Source organism: Microtus pennsylvanicus, chromosome 1 (genome assembly GCF_037038515.1).
Source record: "Microtus pennsylvanicus isolate mMicPen1 chromosome 1, mMicPen1.hap1, whole genome shotgun sequence".
NCBI lineage: Eukaryota > Metazoa > Chordata > Mammalia > Rodentia > Cricetidae > Microtus > Microtus pennsylvanicus.
In genome coordinates, this window is record NC_134579.1 from 218,094,709 (window position 1) to 218,112,042 (window position 17,334).

Below are 17,334 nucleotides of genomic sequence, written 5' to 3' on the forward strand. Positions count from 1 at the left end.
GTGGTCAAGGTTTAAATCTAGAACAGACACTTATTACTGTCTTAAACAGATACTTGGAAAACAATCTGCAAACCTTCACTGGGTTTGACCCTGTAGCAGCTCAGGAGGGCAGTTAATGCGCTGTAGTCAGCCTTGCTTACCTCTGCACGAGGAAACTGCTTACAGTCCTAGTGTCAGAGGTGGACCACAAACCTGGGAGTTGTGGCTGTGGGCTAGTGCTGTTCCTCTGATCACAGGTGTGTGTGTGTGTGTGTGTGTGTGTGTGTGTGCGCGCGCGCACGCGCGCGTGTTCAGTGCTGGAGTGGAGACAGGCTCACCTGAGCAGAAGGAAGCGCGTGACCTCGGAAAGTCTCAAGGTCAAATGAAACCAGAAATTTCATTTCAGCTGTTGATTCTCCACGCCCATCTACCTCAGACTCACTTGAGGGAGACTTGAAACTCAGATTACTGGCCTCTTCCTGAGTCTCACGTGCTATGTTTGGGATTAGGTTGAAGACATATTTGCTAGATGTAAGGCTTTTGAAATCATATACATATCATATATAATTTGCTTGTTTTTGAGACATCTCTCTGTGTATCCCCTGGCCTTGATCTCATACTCCTTATGCTCCTGAGAGCCAGAGACACAAGCGTGCCCCACTATTCCCAGCTTTCCTTCTTTACCTTACCATTTTTTAGCCCTCTTCCCCCGTAACTTTTCACGCAGTTCTTTCTGTTTGTTTGTTAGTTTTTCGCCGCAGGGTTTCTCTGTAACAGCCCTGCCCTGGAACTCACTTTGTAGAGCAGGCTGGCCTCTGCCTCCCAAGTGCTGGGATGAAAGGCATGTGCCACTACTGCCCGGCTTCATGCATTTCTTTAAAGCTCCTAAAACATGTTTATTTTTAAGCTCTTTTCAGGATATTGGTTTTATTCCTCTGGAGTGAATTTCTCTCTAGATTGCTGGTTGTGATGGTTTTCTGACATTAACCTCTTGCACTTTAGGAATTTCTGGTTTGTTAGCTTATGTGACTCTGAGCAGTGTCTTTGCTCAGCTTCTCTCTTGCTAGGAAGGGCCGTGACTAAGGGAGCATCCTGTTGGATGGATGGGTGAAACTGATTCACCCACTAGATGGGCTAGCATAGTTACTGGTAAGAAGGCTGTATCGGTGGCTTCTCTTCTGGTGATGCAAGTCACACCTGCATGCTGTACTTGCAGTAGCTTTCTCCTCCCCAGCACGCTTAGCCAGCATTCCCCACCCATTTGCAACGTCCCAGTGTCCAGCAGGACTCCCTCGTCAGCCCCTTCTCGCCATCTTGTATGCCCTTTCAGAAAGGGGTGGTCAGCCACGTCCCGGCTGCTTCTGCTACTTGACACCCACATTTCCTCTTCATTCTTGATGCATGTTTAGGGCAGATGTGTGTGGCGGAGTGTTTCAGGGCACATGTCCATAACACCATTGTAACAGAAGGCCACAGTCAAGTTCCCGCTTCTCGTGGACTTAGCTGAAAAAGTTACAGCACTTTAAAAATGCTTAAGTGGCATTGCATTTTCAAAAGCAAGCGGAAACCCTTCATCTCATATTTTTGATCTACAGACATACTAGTACATATTTTTTTTAGAGAACATTCTTAGACATACTCGCAGAGTTCCACGAATAAGGTTTTCTCAACACTGCTTTTTGTTCCTCTAATTGTTATTTTTGGTAGGGCATTGTAAAATGGCATCTACTTTTTGGTTGATATGTACTTTTTACATCTATAATAAAATTTGTTTATTATGGTGGCCTGTTCCAGCAGGCTACGCTGAGAAGGCAGAGGCCGGGCTGGGCTACACCTTGGGAAGCCAGGTATGGTGATGCACACCTTCAATCTTCATGTGCAGGATGCAGAGGCAGGCAGATCTCTGAGAACTGGAGGTGGGGCTTGTCTTCATGGTGAGTTTCAGGTCGCCCAGGGCCTAGTGCTTGGCAGGTTTCATACTGAGACCTTGTCATATCTAAAAAAAAAAGGGGTTTAATGGGAATTTACATTTTAGAATATCAGTTTTTCAACAAAACTATATACCCCATACACGAAATATTATGCATATGCATAATTTTTACTAGAAAAGAGCATGAAGAGCATGAAATGTACAAGATAAATAGTTGATAAATCTGTGTATTCACCGTATCTTTCTCGTTCTGTTACAGAGCTTGTGAAGACTTGCTGTAGGAATAAGGTTATCGCGTGGCTTATCTTGGCAGTACTTTGATGTTTTCAGTACTGGGGATTGAACACAGGGCCTACGGCTTGCTAGGCATCTACTCCACCACTGGGCTATATGTTTCAGCAGCTTGTTTTGCCTATCCACACCAGGTAGGAAGTGAAGTCATACGGACAGTGTGTGGTAGATTAAACCTTTTATGATCAAGTCCCGTTGCATCTCCCTTTTTCTTGAGACAGGGTCCTACCACAGAGCCCTGGCTGGCCTGGCAGGTTGATCTGTGAGTCAGAGTTCTGCCTGGTGGGATGAAAGGCAAGCATCACCACTCCCTGCTTCTACAAACGTTTTCTGTCACAATTCTTTGTAGAAGCAGCTTTCTGGAAATTTTACTAGGTAATCTAAAATATGACTAAATAACAAGCACATAGAAATATGAAATAGAGTTGAAAGGTATTTTCTTTATTAAATAAAGTAGTAGTGTCTATGGAAACCTAATCTCTAAATTCCTTCCTTCTTCCCTCCCTTCCCCCGTTTCTTGTTTCAAGAAACTAATCGACACTGACCTTTCTAGGCGGTAGGTTCTGAAAAGGAGTTAGCTTCTGGGTTTCATGGCTAACGAGCCAGAACTGCTCTCCTGTGTAGAGGCTTCTGTGGACAACAATCGACACCAATGTGCTCTGGCTGCCTTCGCTCATGATACCCTTTACCTGTATATTTTGTTTAAGGAACATCCTCTGAATTGATTTATTTACTAGAATGGTTTGTAAGTTGGCTTGCGCAATTATAAAACCACAATATTTCAACATTATACTAACTTGCCAAAGCAGGGAAGTTATTGCTAGTCAAGTGATCTGCTGGTTATTAAACATAGTTGCTCTGTTTGAGTAGTTTGCTTTTCTTAGATGCATTAATCTTGTTCCTGGTTCTTTTTATTTTCTGGGGCTTGTGCGCATTGAGGCAGACAAAGGTTTATTGCATATTGTTGGTTGTAGAATTTGGTTTTTAAAAATACTTTATTAAAAATAAATTTCAAAAGGCTAGGGATGTAGTTCAGTTGGCAGAGGACTTGCCAGGCATACAGGAAGCCAAGTGTTCAAACCCCCAGCACTGCATAAGCTGGAAGTGGTGACACCCCTCCCACAGTCTACTATTCTGGAGAACAAAGGGAGGAGGGTTAGAAGGTCAAGTCATCTTTGGCTACTTAATGACAAGGCCAGCCTGAGATGCAGGAGACTGTCAAAAAAGAGAGAAAAACAAAACAAAAAGCTAACTGATGGTTCTTATATATAACCATTTTAACACATTTAGAAGGGGAGATCAGGAGCTAAATATAAAGTGGAAATAAATTCAAAACCGATCAGCAGATTATAAAGTTGCCTCATCCAGGGCAGCCTTCTCTGGTGTCACACACAATCACCCTTTACCGGTTCTGTTTCTGTACGGATGTGGTTAGCAGAACTCACAGAATCTTAGGCTTTTCTCCTTCTTTTCTGTATCACGCCATCATGCCTGACCAGTCATCGTGCTATCAACCAAGAAGGATCATGATTTTATTTTTACACACCATTTGACTTTCTTTAGGCATACTTCTTTTTCCAATACGATGACAGAGCCCAGGGTCTCATGTGTGTTAGAACCTCTGTACCGCTCAACCACAGCCTCAGTAAACCCTGATTTTGAGACATGGTTTTCCCAAGTTGCCCAAGGATTTGCAATCTTCCAGCCTAAGTCCCTGTCCCTCATATTCAGTTTGGGGATTATGACTATCATGATGGCCATGTCTGTTTATTCTTACATGGGATATCACAACACATGATTCAGAGTATTATTTTGGTAACGTTTTCTTTTTCTTGAACTTATATAAGTCCTGATCTTCCTACCCCACATCCCTATTCTTGGAGCAGAGGCCTGGGCAACCACTCCCCACTATCCTTGTGTCTCAATGACAATTATTGGAGGAATGGTTCAACCTAAAGCTTTTTTTTTTTTTGGCTAAACACAAAATAGTTCTTGGAGCATTTATGACTGAGAATCACAGGTATTTTGGATATTTCAGACTGCTTTTAAGCCTTTATCAATTAACTAATGAGTTACTATGAACTATAGTTTGGGAACCGATTTACTGATATAGATGGAGCCTTTAAGTAAACCAGAATCCAGTGATAACTGACAGTGACTTAGAGCCATCTGTAAACCCTCCATTGTGCAGTGGCTTCTCTACACGCACACGCACACACACACACACACATTTCCCATAAAAAACAACTCTGTGGAGTCCATACTTGATTTCTAGTAACTGGATTTTCCCTTTAGCAATACAGTACTATGGACATTAGTTATCTAATTGCTAGCTTTGCAAACTAATTCTGTAAGAGCCAGTCATTGCACAGCAGGAATAAAGCTCTCAACTGTCAGAATCAGTTTACACTGCTGCTATCAGTAGGCGCTACATTGTGTGTGTGTGTGTGTGTGTGTGTGTGTGTGTGTGTGTAGGCTGGCAAGGGTCCTGAGCTGCATTGCCACCAGGGAACTCACTGCAATAAAAAACGAGTCCACACAGAAGCAGGAGAACTTAAAGGCACAAAAGAACGGAACACCAGGACAGGAAGACACATTCGCTCACATATGCTTCCCTGCAAACCGCCCCTCTTTAACTTCCAGCAGAGGCCGAGGGGTCTATTGAAGAATTCATTCCCCATGGCACGAGTTCAATGCCCGGCTCCTGGACTGAAAAGCGTCCTTATGTAGCTCTGCTGTGCTAGGGCCATCGCGGAGCAGACAAAGCATGGGGGGCAGATGCTCTTCTCGCCCACAAAGGAAGAAATCCAACTGGCAGAGAGAAAACACATCTTCACACTGGAAACGGTGACAGCGAACATAAAGAGGCCGCGTCAAATAGGGCGTATCACTTTCAGCCTCGGTAAGGGCTCTTCCTTCCAGCATGTCACAGAGAATGCCAGAATCAATTTTACCTGGATGATTGGGGGTAAATAGCTCTTTCGAGATATGCTCTCCAGCGAACAAATATTTTTGGCAGGGAGGAGGGCATGAAAAAGACAAAGAAACAGACGTCTGTAAAACCCACATTTGCTGTTGAAGTTAAGTTTTACGTTTCTAGGTTCACTGGGACCCTTTAAAAGATTTTAAAAAAACAAAAAACAACTCACGCTAATGTCCTCCCTGTTCTTTAACTCTGGTCCGCTGTCTCCTCCGAGGTGGCATGCGCTCCCCGGAGACACAAAGGCCGCTGCTGCTCCCTGCCCAGGGCTGAGGAATGCGGGGGATTCAAACAGCACCCGGAGCCTGAGGAGGACTCGGGAAAACATTTGCACTGACGCTCACCCACAACCATAATAATTTATCTTTCCTCCGGAGAAAGGTCAGCAAGCATCTGACCCCGGCAGCCAGTGCACCCCCAGGGGTCAGGGCCGCGGCGGGACGGCCAGCCAGTTCCTCCGGCCCCGCTTGCCCACGCCCACCTGTCCACCCGGCTCGGCAGCTCCGGGCCCGCCCCAGCCGTCAGGACGCCGCGCCGCCCGGCAGCCCGCCACACCTCAGCCTGCTCAGGGCGGACCCGGCGCGCTCGTAGAACCCAGTGGCTCCAGTCGGGACCCAGCCGCTCCGGTCCGGAACCCCGCGGTCGCGAGGGCTCGGAACGCCGGCACACGGCGCCGAGCGCGCGGACTCCCGGCGCGCCCCCGACCCCCCCAGCCCCAGCCCCGAGCGCGCGGCCACGCAGCAGCACCTAGCGGAGCGGCGCCGAGGTGCGCGGCGCGCACGCGCACGGGGACGCGCACGGCCGGCGCGCACGGCGGCGGCGGGCGGGGGGGGGGCGGCGCTCGGCGCACCGGCCGCGGCTGAGGCGGGCTGAGGGAGGCGGCGCTGGCCGGACGCGGGCCGAGCCCGGCGGAGGACGCGCGGGCGGCGGAGGCAGTGGCCGCGGCGGCGGCTGTGGTGGGTGAGGCGGCCTGCGGTGTTCTGGCCCGGCCGCCCGTGAACAGGAGGAGGAGGAGGAGGAGAAGCGGCCGCGACCATGTCGGCGGGTGGCCGCGACGAGGAGCGGCGGAAGCTGGCCGACATCATTCACCATTGGAACGCCAACCGGCTGGACCTGTTCGAGATCAGCCAGCCGACCGAGGTAAGCGCCGCGGCCGCCGCCGCCGCCGGGCGAGGGGAGGGAGGGGGCGCGCGCAGGCCGGCGACGCGGAGGGAGGCAGAGCGCAGCGGGGTCCCGCGGCCGCCCCTCCCCCGCCGGCTCGCCCGCCCGCCCGCCAGACCCGCCCTCGCCCGCGGCCCTGTCCCCCTCGGCCTCCGCCCACCGTGCTGGCCGGCAGGGTCCCTAGGGGGCCGGTCGTCCTTGTCGCCTCTTTCCGCGCCCCGCCGCCCGGGCGGGGTCCGAGGCGGCTCGGTGGCCCGCGGAGCGGGCGGGCTGGCCACCTGCGCCCGGCGACGCACCTGGGGCTGCACGCGTGTCTCTGGGACCCCCCCCCTCCGCCACCCACGTGTGTCCGCAGACCCCACCTGTGTCACCGAGACCCGTTCTAGGCGGGTCCCCGTGTTCTCAGAGCCCACAGGACTCCACCTGGCCGCCCACCTGTGCCCGCACAACCCACCTGTGCCTCCCGGGCCCCACCTCCCCCACGCGGCCCGCTGCGGGCCGAGGGCTGCCCTCCCATGCGGGGTCCCCCGCGCCCCGGGGCGGACGTGTCCCTCGTCGCCGCGGCCAGTGTCTTTGATGGCGTCTTCCTAGTGTCGGGACGCGGATCTCTGCCCCCCCTCCGCGCCCGGCACGTGACCGGCCGGTGCTCGCGGCGGTCTGAGCCCCGGGCGCCCACTGCGCGCGTGCACCCGGGCCCGGCGGGGCAGGGCGGCGGGGCACCCCGGCTCCGGCACGGTACGGCGGCGGCTGGTCGTCTCCGAGCCGCGGGAGGAGTTCGGGGCGATTCTGGGGGTGGGGTCGGGTGGAGGCAGGTTTCTCGCCGCCTCGTACCCGAGGGATGGTGCGGACGGCGCTGGCTGGCTGGCGGGAAGCCTCTGTGACAGCGGGGATGATTGAGGCGGACTTCCACTACACCAGCCCACACTTTATCTAGGATTTGTGCTGATCAGGAAATAGCTCTAGTTGTGATTTGTTATAAAAAGAAGGTGCTTGTTTGACTACAGCAGCGCTTAGCCGCGAAAACGTGTTTGTAGATTGGAACCATCTCTCCAGATTGAATCTTGGCTTTCACCTTTTGACTTAGTGTTGCCTGTGGAGGAAGGCTTGTCTCACCTTCTTGTGAGCACACTTGACCTAGTTAGAGCCCTTCCTCTCGAGCCCTAATTGACAAGCTAAGGTAAATTATTAGGTTCAGGTTGCCAATTTGAACACCGATGTTAAGTTACTCCTGATTCATAATTCATCTTCTATAATGATTTTACGAGTTACGTTTTAGTAAGCAAATTTACTGTGTAGTTAGTGTTCATTCATAGAGGCTCTTTAGAAAGGAACCATCTAGTAATTTAGTTTCAACATTATCTTGTCTTTCAAAATAAATTAGCTTGATCTTTTTTAATGGCAGGATAAAATTTGGAGGTAGAATATTGCTAGGCATGTGGATTTTCTTTTTTTGAGAGTTATTAAGTATGGTTAAAAGGCGTCTTTTCAGTCGAGAAGTAGCAGTCAGCTCAAGTTTTAGTCTTAAATTGAGGCATTAACTTTAAAGAATTTCAGATAAATTATTCGATTTAACTTGATCTACTGTATAAGCATTAAGTTGAAACTTATTTCGTTTTGAAGATATGAGCAGTTATTAAAGTTGGCACGCTTTTTGGGAGGCCTCTCCCCTCCCCAGGTGATTCTGCAGATGAAGAGTTGTGTAGATAGTTAAAAAAATTAAAAGACTTTAAAAAACAAGATTATCTTTTTCATATTACATTATCCTCACATCTGAACATTTCCATTTTTAGAAATGACTTGTAATTGAAAGCTTTTCATAATGAAGTTTTTTTTCCAAAAATGTCTAATTTAATTTTTCTTAGCTTTATTGTTATATAATGGCTAGCTCACATTTGTTTTATTTTTTTTTTTTGGCGAATTTTTGGATACTATTAAAATCATTCTGTTCTTCAATTTGAAGCAGAGCTTTAAGCTTAACACATTACATCATGAAAGTAAATTCAGTCCTCTAAGGCAGTCTTAGGCCAGTGCATTCAGCCTGGTTTGTCAAAGCTTCAGAATAATTTTGCCATCTAATGCTTGCTTTTTATTCCATCTGGCTGTTATAAATCAAGCAATCTTCTACAAGAGGATAGATATTATACCAACTCTTAGTAGATATTCAGTAAACATTTTTCAGCTTCACTGCAGAAGTTGATTTGTGGAAGAGTTAGGCCTTATATTTGTTTAGTTGGTCAGTCTTATGTTTGTAAGAGTATGGTGAGTTTTTTCTTCTGTTTGCTTATGTTTGGTATAGTGTTCAGTATCTGTTACCACATTTAAACTCCATCAGTCATCTGGGACTTGGTGCCTGGCAGCTTTGATCACTGCTGATAATTCTTTGCTTTCTATAATTATATCTACTTTTAAAGAAAATTAGAATATGTTTTGGCACCATCCTTGATAAGTTTGACTTTTCCTTCCCGCTCATCTTTTAGTGTAAAGGGGCACTTTGAAGGAACCAGCAAGTTGCCGTTGACGACTTTTCAGTCATTCCCTTACTTGGTCCTAGGTACTTGATGAAAATAAAGAGTTCACGATCTACGCAGAGTGTTAATGTTTTATGGCTGGGAGACTGATGTTAAGCTGAATTAATAACTTGACCACCGTAGAAGCTAATAAACATGTTCTCGAAGCATTTTCGGACTCTTTCTTTTCAAGTTAGGGCTTCATTGCTTTTGGGATATCTGATGATTTATGATGGCAGAGTACCCCTGTGGCTCTTCAGAGGAGGGCCTCACCAAGAGTTGTCATCAAACTTACTGGGTTTTCTCCCTCTCATTACATAAAAGTAAGAAATGTGTGGAAAGGAATACTTACTACGGTTTTCTTTGTGTATGCCTTTATTCGTGACAAAATATGTGGTAGATGCTTGTAAAAGTTTATTGAAAATGGTTTACGTAATAAAGATTTGTTTTATTCTTTTGCATAAAGCTTATACTGATAAGCTTTGCTAAGTTACTGAGTTTTTTAACTTCATGTGATACCTTTTGGTCATTTGTTTATTATGTTTTTTTTTCCCCTCTGGAGGAAAAATAGCCCACAATTTGTGTGGACACCCACATATGCTTTATTGTCGGTGAACATGATTCATTCTGATTCCTTGATTAATCTTAGAAGTCATGTGATGATATTACCTGAAAGATGTGTGCAAAAAATAACTTGGAGATTGCTGTCAGAGGTGGACTAGGAAGTGAGTGTGCTAATTGCATAGCTTATTATAGCTACATCTTTATTCTAGACTGATGCTTGCTTAGGTTGTAATGATGCTTTGTCATACTATCTAATTATATTTGAGATTTTTAAGGGAACAGTGGTAGTTTAAGTATTGGTACTGATAAAAATCTTTCTTGTAACTGTAAGTGAAACAGGTGGTTTTTAAGATTAAATATTTATAGGCATCCTGTTGTTTCTTTTCTTTCTTTAGTTCCTTTTTTTTTCTTTTCTGATTTTTTTTTTCCCTATGTAACAGCCCTAGCTGTCCTGGAACTTAATATGTTATGTAGATTAGGCTGACCTCAAACTTATAGAGATTTGCCTGCTTCTGTCTTTCAAATCCTGGAATTAAAGAGCTTGGCCATCCTGTTATTTTTTTTATTGTTGCTGTTTGAGACAGAATCTCCCTAAGTAGCTCTGATTAGCCTTGGTGCTATAGTGGGGGGTGGGGAAGAGTTTTCCCAAACTTTCTGACTTGTGTAAATGCTTTATACCCCCATTTCTGTTTGAAATTCACACATAAGTGGAAGTTGGAGAACTGCCAGTGCCTGATTTATACTCCCTGTTTTCCCACTTACAATCATATACTTAGGTACTGTTTGACTCCATGGGGGGGGGGGGGGAAACCAGAACAGTTGGTAATGAGAAGAAGAGAAAAATGATGTTCACAAGGAAATGTTTCCCATGGTGGCAGTTCTTAAATTCTGTACTCCTGCAGCATGCTAGATGGCTGTCTGGGTCAGGTTGGTGTCTTCAGACATACCAACCAGTTAGGTGTCACTGGCCTTCTGCAAGCATCCCCATAGCAGTTCTCCATACCAGATGCGGGAAGGGGGTTTGAGAATTAGCAGCTGACATCTTGTGGTGTCTGATTTTACAGAGTGCCATAGCAGTAGGGCCTGCAATGACAAAGTTTCTTCATGTCAGAATGACGCTGAACTGTTGTGGAAGGTTTCTGTAGCTCCTTGTTTTCTGGGAGCTTTGTTACTGGTAAGTTTGCAGCAGTCTGTTCTGCAGCAGTTATGGAGCAGGGACATCACTTACCTTGTCCTCTTAAACTGGTGCTTGGCAGCCTACGCACAGCACTGGTATAGTGGTGACTGCTTAGGTACATAGGTTAGAACGGCATTTAGACCAGTTTTAATTCATTGTTCTATGCCAGTGAAAATGAGTGCAGTTTGTTGGACCAGTGGAATATTTTGTAACTGTATATTTTTATGGAATTTTAACTGATTAAATGATAACATTAGACTATCGCTAGACGTTGGCCTTCATATTGAAAAAAAAACAAGTTTACTGTTATGTTATTATGGGTGAATTGAGTAATTGTAATCTGTAGAGCATTATTGCTAGACATTGGTTATTATTCTGGTGCATAGGGTAACTTGTTTTTAAACAGTTTTACCAGACTTGAACTTTGGGGTAATGTCAGAAAATGATATAATAATTATTTAGATATAAACTTATTTTCTGTTATTATAAAAGGGAAATCTATGCTAAAAACTGTAGTGCCTTAATAATTGAAAGTTATTTCCACATTAGGGAGAGCACTGGTTGTTGAGAAGTTTGGCTAGCAGAGCTTATATGTAGACTTAGCTCATTTACCTAGAAATTGCCTAGAACAAGCAAGCATTGGTATTTGTGCTTGGCTTGCATTTATACTTGTAAGATAGATGTAGGAAGTGTTCCTACACATGTAGCATACATACCTACATACAAGCTACAAACATCCCAGTGATTCTTTATCTGTTCTGGGTAGGTTAAGTGTTTGCTAACAGTGATATTCTAATAAGGCCTGAAGATCCCTGGGTAGTCTCTCTCCCTGGGAGTTGATGGTAGGTGTGTGCGTGCTATTAAGGCTGGACTTTGTTTATTCACGAGCACATTTTTCTTAACATCTCTGCTCAATTCGAAATCCAAAGTCCAAAATGCTCTGGAATCCAAAACAGTCTGAATGCTAACATGCTACCACAAGTGGAAAAATCAACATCTGACCTAATATGACAGATGGTAGTAAAAATGTAGGCACAAGGAGAATATTGTATAGAATTATAGGTAGGCTCTGTTTATAAGGTGTAACATAAATTAAACAAATAAATTTAATGTTTAAATTCATGCCCTCTCCCCAAGATACCTTATTACATACATGTAGATATTATAAAATAAAACCCAGAAAAATATGAGCTCTGAAAACAGTTTTAATTGCAAGCACTTAATGAGTTGAGAGCTGGATTAAAGCAGTCTGGGAGATAGCAAGGGCGACTGACTGTGATTGCTGGTCTCAGGTTATCTGGCTTAGATTTCTTTCTCCATCTCTGACTTGAATTTTATTCTAGCAACAATAACAACAAAAATTCACCTCCAGTTTTGCATATGTTAATGACCCATAGCATATAATTTAGAGAGTGAATATACTTCACAAAGTGAAACTAAGCAGCTAGACAGAACACTTCTTATAATGTTGGAGAGTAGTTTCCTAATGTAAGTGAGCCTAAAAGTGGAAGAATACGAGACTACATAATTCAAGTTTACAGGCATGTGTCAGGATTGAAATTATTTAGAGACTCAGAAATTGATTGAATATATGCTTTACCTTGTGAATACCATTACACCGCAGGAGGGTCACTATTCTGAACACTGTGTGACTTAAACTGGTTGTTGTTAATGACAACAGGACACCAGGCATAGACTAGCACTGCTTCTCTCAACTCTTCAGTAGTGTATAATGGACTTCTGAACTTGTTAGACAGGCAGTTCCAGACCCCGTTCACAGACTGTGTGTGTGTGTGTGTGTGTGTGTGTGTGTGTGTGTGTGTGTGTGTGTGTGTGTGTGTGTGTGTGTAAAACCGGTTGTGTGTGTGTGTGTGTGTGTGTGTGTGTGTGTGTGTGTGTAAAACCGGTTGTGTGTGTGTGTGTGTGTGTGTGTGTAAAACCGGTTTGTATTTTGCTAAGATGGAGTCATACTGAGGATACACTTCAGTGGGGTCCAGCTTTGTGTCGAGGAACGTGCCATACGTTGTTTCCAGGTTGGGAAGCTGTGTTCCAGAGAGTGCCACTTAAGAAGATGTCTGGTTTTCAGAGTAGAAGAGTTCGGCTTGCTTAATGATGACTGATGAGAAGAATGCCCATTCACTGTTTGCCTTCCTCGCTGGCTAGGAGTCGTTCTTGTGCTTGTTCAGAATTGCAGCTCCTGGTTCTCTGCTGCTTGGTTTCATGTGCTCTCTTGAAGGAAATCAAACAGGGTTGGAAAGATGGCTCAGTGGTTAAGAGTTTGGCTGCTCTTCCAGAGGACTTGGGTTTGAATCCTAGCACCTACGTGGCAGCTCACAATCTTCTGTAACTGTTAATTCCAATGGATCTGATGCCCTCTTATGTCTCCTGTGATGCACTGCACACATGTACTGCACAGACATACAAGCATAAAATGTAAAATAAGATATGTACACATAAAATAGTAAAAAAAATTAAAAATTTAAATTAAAAAATCAACGTTTTAAAAAAAGCAGGTAAATGCTGCCCTTTGCATTCCTGTTAATCCTTGGAGAACTTGTTCATTTTATACATTTGAGCGGTGCTTTGTAGAAGACCTGTTTTCTTTTTCTTTATGTTTTGATGAAGTTAATTATAAAAGAAACTTACAAATAATTTTAAATATTACACACGCAAATTAACCAGATCCAAAGTCTGTACAACTTCATGAATTTATTTATTTATTTATTTATTTTTGTTTTTTTCGAGACAGGGTTTCTCTGTGGCTTTGGAGCCTGTCCTGGAACTAGCTCTGTAGACCAGGCTGGTCTCGAACTCACAAAGATCCGCCTGCCTCTGCCTCCCGAGTGCTGGGATTAAAGGCGTGCGCCACCATCGCCCGGCTAACTTCATGAATTTAATATATAGTTAGAATCAGCATCTGGAACAGAAGCTGCAAAGTCCCACATTAAATTTTACATTTTCAGTATTGTATATAGTTTATGTACTTAGCCACCACCAAAACCAAAAAATCTGCAACAGAGTTAGACTAGTTCTTTCATAACTTGTATCCATTACCTGCATTCAGTCCTTCCTCATCCCCACATTTAGCCTTTCTTGTTCTCTTTCCTTCATGCTATAGTGTACCCACAGGTATATTTGTTTACATGTGTAGTGAGGAAGTTGCTTGTTTGTCCTGGCTGCCCAGAACCTAAATAACCACACAGAAACTGTTTTAATTAAATCACTCCTTGGCCTATTAGCTCTAGCTTCTTATGGGCTAACCCCTACATCTTAATTTAACCCATCTCCATTAACCTGTGTATTGCCACGTGGCAGTGGCTTACCGGCAAAGTTTCTGCATGTCTTACTCTGGTGGCTCCATGGCGTCTCTCTGACTCTGCCTTCTTCCTCCCAGCATTCTGTTTAGATATCCCTGCTTACCTAAGTTTTGCCTTATCAACAGGCCAAGGCAGTTTCTTTTTTCATTAATCAACAAAAGCAACACATAGAAGGATTTCTCACACCCATACATGTACAAATAGTCTTGTCTAGAGTCCACAGGTGAGAAGGGAATATGCAGCTTTTTTTCTTGCTGAAGGTATGGGACCTCATTTAATATTCTAATTCCATCCAAATTTCTATAAAATTACAAACTTAATTTTTCTCTAAAGCTGAGACGTATTTTATTTTATTGTTTTTTATTTAGGTTTTTTGAGATAGGGTTTCTCTGTAGTTTTGGAGCCTGTCCTAGACTTCATTTCTTTCTTTCTTTTCTTTTCTTTCTTTCTTTTTTTTTTTTTTTTGAGACAAGGTTTCTCTGTAGCTTTGAAGCCTGTCCTGGAACTAGCTTTGTAGACCAGGCTGGCATCGAACTCACAGAGATCCTCCTGCCTCTGCCCCTTGGGTGCTGGGATTAAAGGTGTGCACCACCACTGCCTGGCTTGAGAAGTATTTTATTTTTTATGTATACCATATTTTCATTGTCCATTCACTGTCGCTGGGAAAGCTGTGCTGGTTCCATTTCCTTGCTATAGTGAATAAGGCAACAGAAAAAAATGGGTGCAGATATCTCTGTGATGAGGTCTGGACTTCTGGGTGTACAGCCAGGAGAGGAAGAGCTGGGCCAGATAATAGTTCTACTTTGAATTTTTTTAGTAATTTCCAAACTGATTTTCACAGTGGCTGTATTAGTTTATACCGCTACCTAGTGAATAAAGGTTTCCTTTACATGCTCTCCAGTACTTACTGTCAGATTTGGTTTATTATTATTATCTCATATGCATTGGGTGTTTTGCCTGTGTGTATGTCTCTGTGAGGGTGTCAGATCCTCTTGAACTGGAGTTACAGACAGTTATGAGCGGCCATGTGGGTGCTGGGACTTGAACCCGGGTCCTCTAGAAGAGGAACCAGTGCTCTCAGCTATCTCTCTAGCCCCATTGTCAGATTTGTTAATGATGCCATTCTGACTGAGGTGAAGCAGTATCTCAAAAGTAGTTTTAATTTGCGTTTCTCTGATGACTAGGGATATTGATCATTATAAAAACAGTTATTGGCCATTTGTATTTTTTTAAACCATCTATTCATCATCTGTTGATTGGAGGTTTTGTTTCCTTGGTGTTTAATTTCTACAACTCTATAAATTCTGGATACTAGCCTCTTGTCTGGAATAGCTGGTCAAGATTTTCTTCCATTCAACGGGCTGTTAATTCTGCTGATTGTATCCTTTGCTGTACAGAAACTTTGTTTTTATGTAGTTACTTTGGATATTTCCTGTCCCATTGGTGTTTTACTCATTGCAGTTTTTGGCCACTTGTATAAATGTTAACACGCGGGAGAGGCCAGTACTGTCTGTTACAAAAATAATTTATTTACATGGCCTGAAAGAGCCATAGAATACTCCAAGGTTTGGGGGGACTACAATTTAAAAGCTATGCCCTAAAAAAAATATTTAGAGATGGCTATATATATATATTTTTTGTCTTAAGGCTGGACACAAAGCTCAGTGATAAAGTGCTTGCCTAGTGTGCACAAAATCTTTGATTTAATCCCTAGCACTAGCGATGATGAGCTCAGCTGGTAGAACATGAGACTCCTAATCTCAGGGATGTGGGTTTGGGCCCCACGTTGGGCACCAATTTGTTGGTGTACAAAAGAGTTCCACAATAGCTCAGAATGGAGTGTAACAAGGGTTTATTTATCTGGGGATAAACTCACAGAAAGAGTAGCCATCTGCAGTCCTCGGTGAGTGCTGGGAACTGGAACCAAACCCAGCAGCCAAGAGGCCCAAGCATGCATTTTGTCTGCATTTATAGTACATGGAACCACACCCAAAGAGGGCCGGTATCTTAAAGGCTATTGGTTGAAGGCATTTCCCACAGCAGATGATGATGATAAGTATTCTAAAATTTGATTTCTGTGCATGACATTTTCAAGTGGGGCTATAGTGTAAATGTATATTTTAAATGAGTATAAGGCTTATGGGAGAGTGGATTACAACATTAATTTTAGACAAGTTTCCTCACTTCTGTGTTTTATTTTACTCCATTTTAATTTTTAGCTATTAGTGATACAATGCAAGCTTTTTTTTTTTAACATATTCTTGTTATTCAGTAATACTGGCCACACCTAGCCACAGTCGTAAACATAAAGGTTTATTATTCTAACCCATTTGTGGATATGACCCAGATCAGTCCTGTGTGTGTTCTTTTTAGTCCCAGGCCCATTTTCAAGAGTGCACGGGGAACAGAGAGCAGCAATGTCGTGTCAGCGTGGTTTAAGTAGGGTGCTGAATTTCCTGTCTGAGACTTAACTATGAGTTCTAGCACTTGGGTGACCTTTTTTTTCTAATTGATATATATATTCTGATCATGATTTCTCCTTCCTCAACCCCCCTCCCCAGATCCTCCCTCCCTCCCCACCCAACCCTCCCAAATCCATATCTTCTTCCCTTTCATTAGAAAACAGGCAACTACACACCCCCACACTCATATCAGAATAGGACAAAAAAGCTGACCTTTTTCTCTTTCTCTTTCTCCTTTTCTTTTCTGACGGGCTGTGATTTCTAGACAAGAAGATAAGGTTTCATTGTGTAGCTCCGGAACTCTGTCTCTAGACTGGCTGGCCTTGAACTCAAGAGATCTGCCTGCCTCTCTGAGTCATACACCACCACCACCCCCCACTAGGATTAAAGGTGTAGGTCACCACCATCTGGCTAAACTGACCTTTTATTCGTTTTTCCTAAGTAGAGAACCTGAGTTATGCCCAAGTCTTGGCTGGCTCTAGACATGTCCTTTTTTCTCTTAGACTAAGTCTTGAGAGAAAGACAGATACAAGCAAAGACAGCCAAAAGCTATCATGAACGTTTGGAATTTTAATATTTTGATTTCTGACTAGCAGAATCTAATATTCTCTTATTTTTTATCTAGTGGCAAACTTATTTCTCAACAGTATATTCAGCAGTATATTATATTGTTGATTCCTGGGTATGTATAAGTTTCTTTGGCTATTTGGATACCTGTTACATTTGATATTATATACAGTATTACTGAACTGTATTAATGACATAGTACTTTCAAACAGTGAAAAATGCTTATTATTAAACACTAATTTAAAAGGGTAATACAATCAGACAGCAGGTCTTAATTCACTGAGGACGTGAATTTGTAATAATGCTTCTTTAGGTCAGTTAAGCTCCCATTTATCTAAGAGGAGGAGCCTGCCATAAGTACCATGGACAGTGATTTTACTGTATGTAATGTTTAGGGCT

General features: G+C 43.9%; 1 protein-coding gene across 18 annotated transcripts in view; it reads left to right on the forward strand.

Moving 5' to 3' along the window:
- The first annotated feature begins 6,059 nt into the window (after positions 1 to 6,059).
- The window catches only part of Afdn (afadin, adherens junction formation factor), a 123,838-nt gene continuing 112,563 nt past the window's right edge, over positions 6,060 to 17,334 (forward strand). For 5 of the 18 annotated variants that reach the window (XR_012908164.1, XM_075951359.1, XM_075951366.1 and 2 more), the window contains exon 1: positions 6,060 to 6,320. Coding sequence is in view for 17 of the 18 variants with exons in the window: in XM_075951359.1 (XP_075807474.1) it covers positions 6,216 to 6,320 (105 nt within the window). In the remaining variant the exon portion in view is untranslated. The remainder of the gene's footprint in view (positions 6,321 to 17,334) is intronic. The other 13 variants (XM_075951266.1, XM_075951302.1, XM_075951275.1 and 10 more) reach the window with 4 other exon arrangements.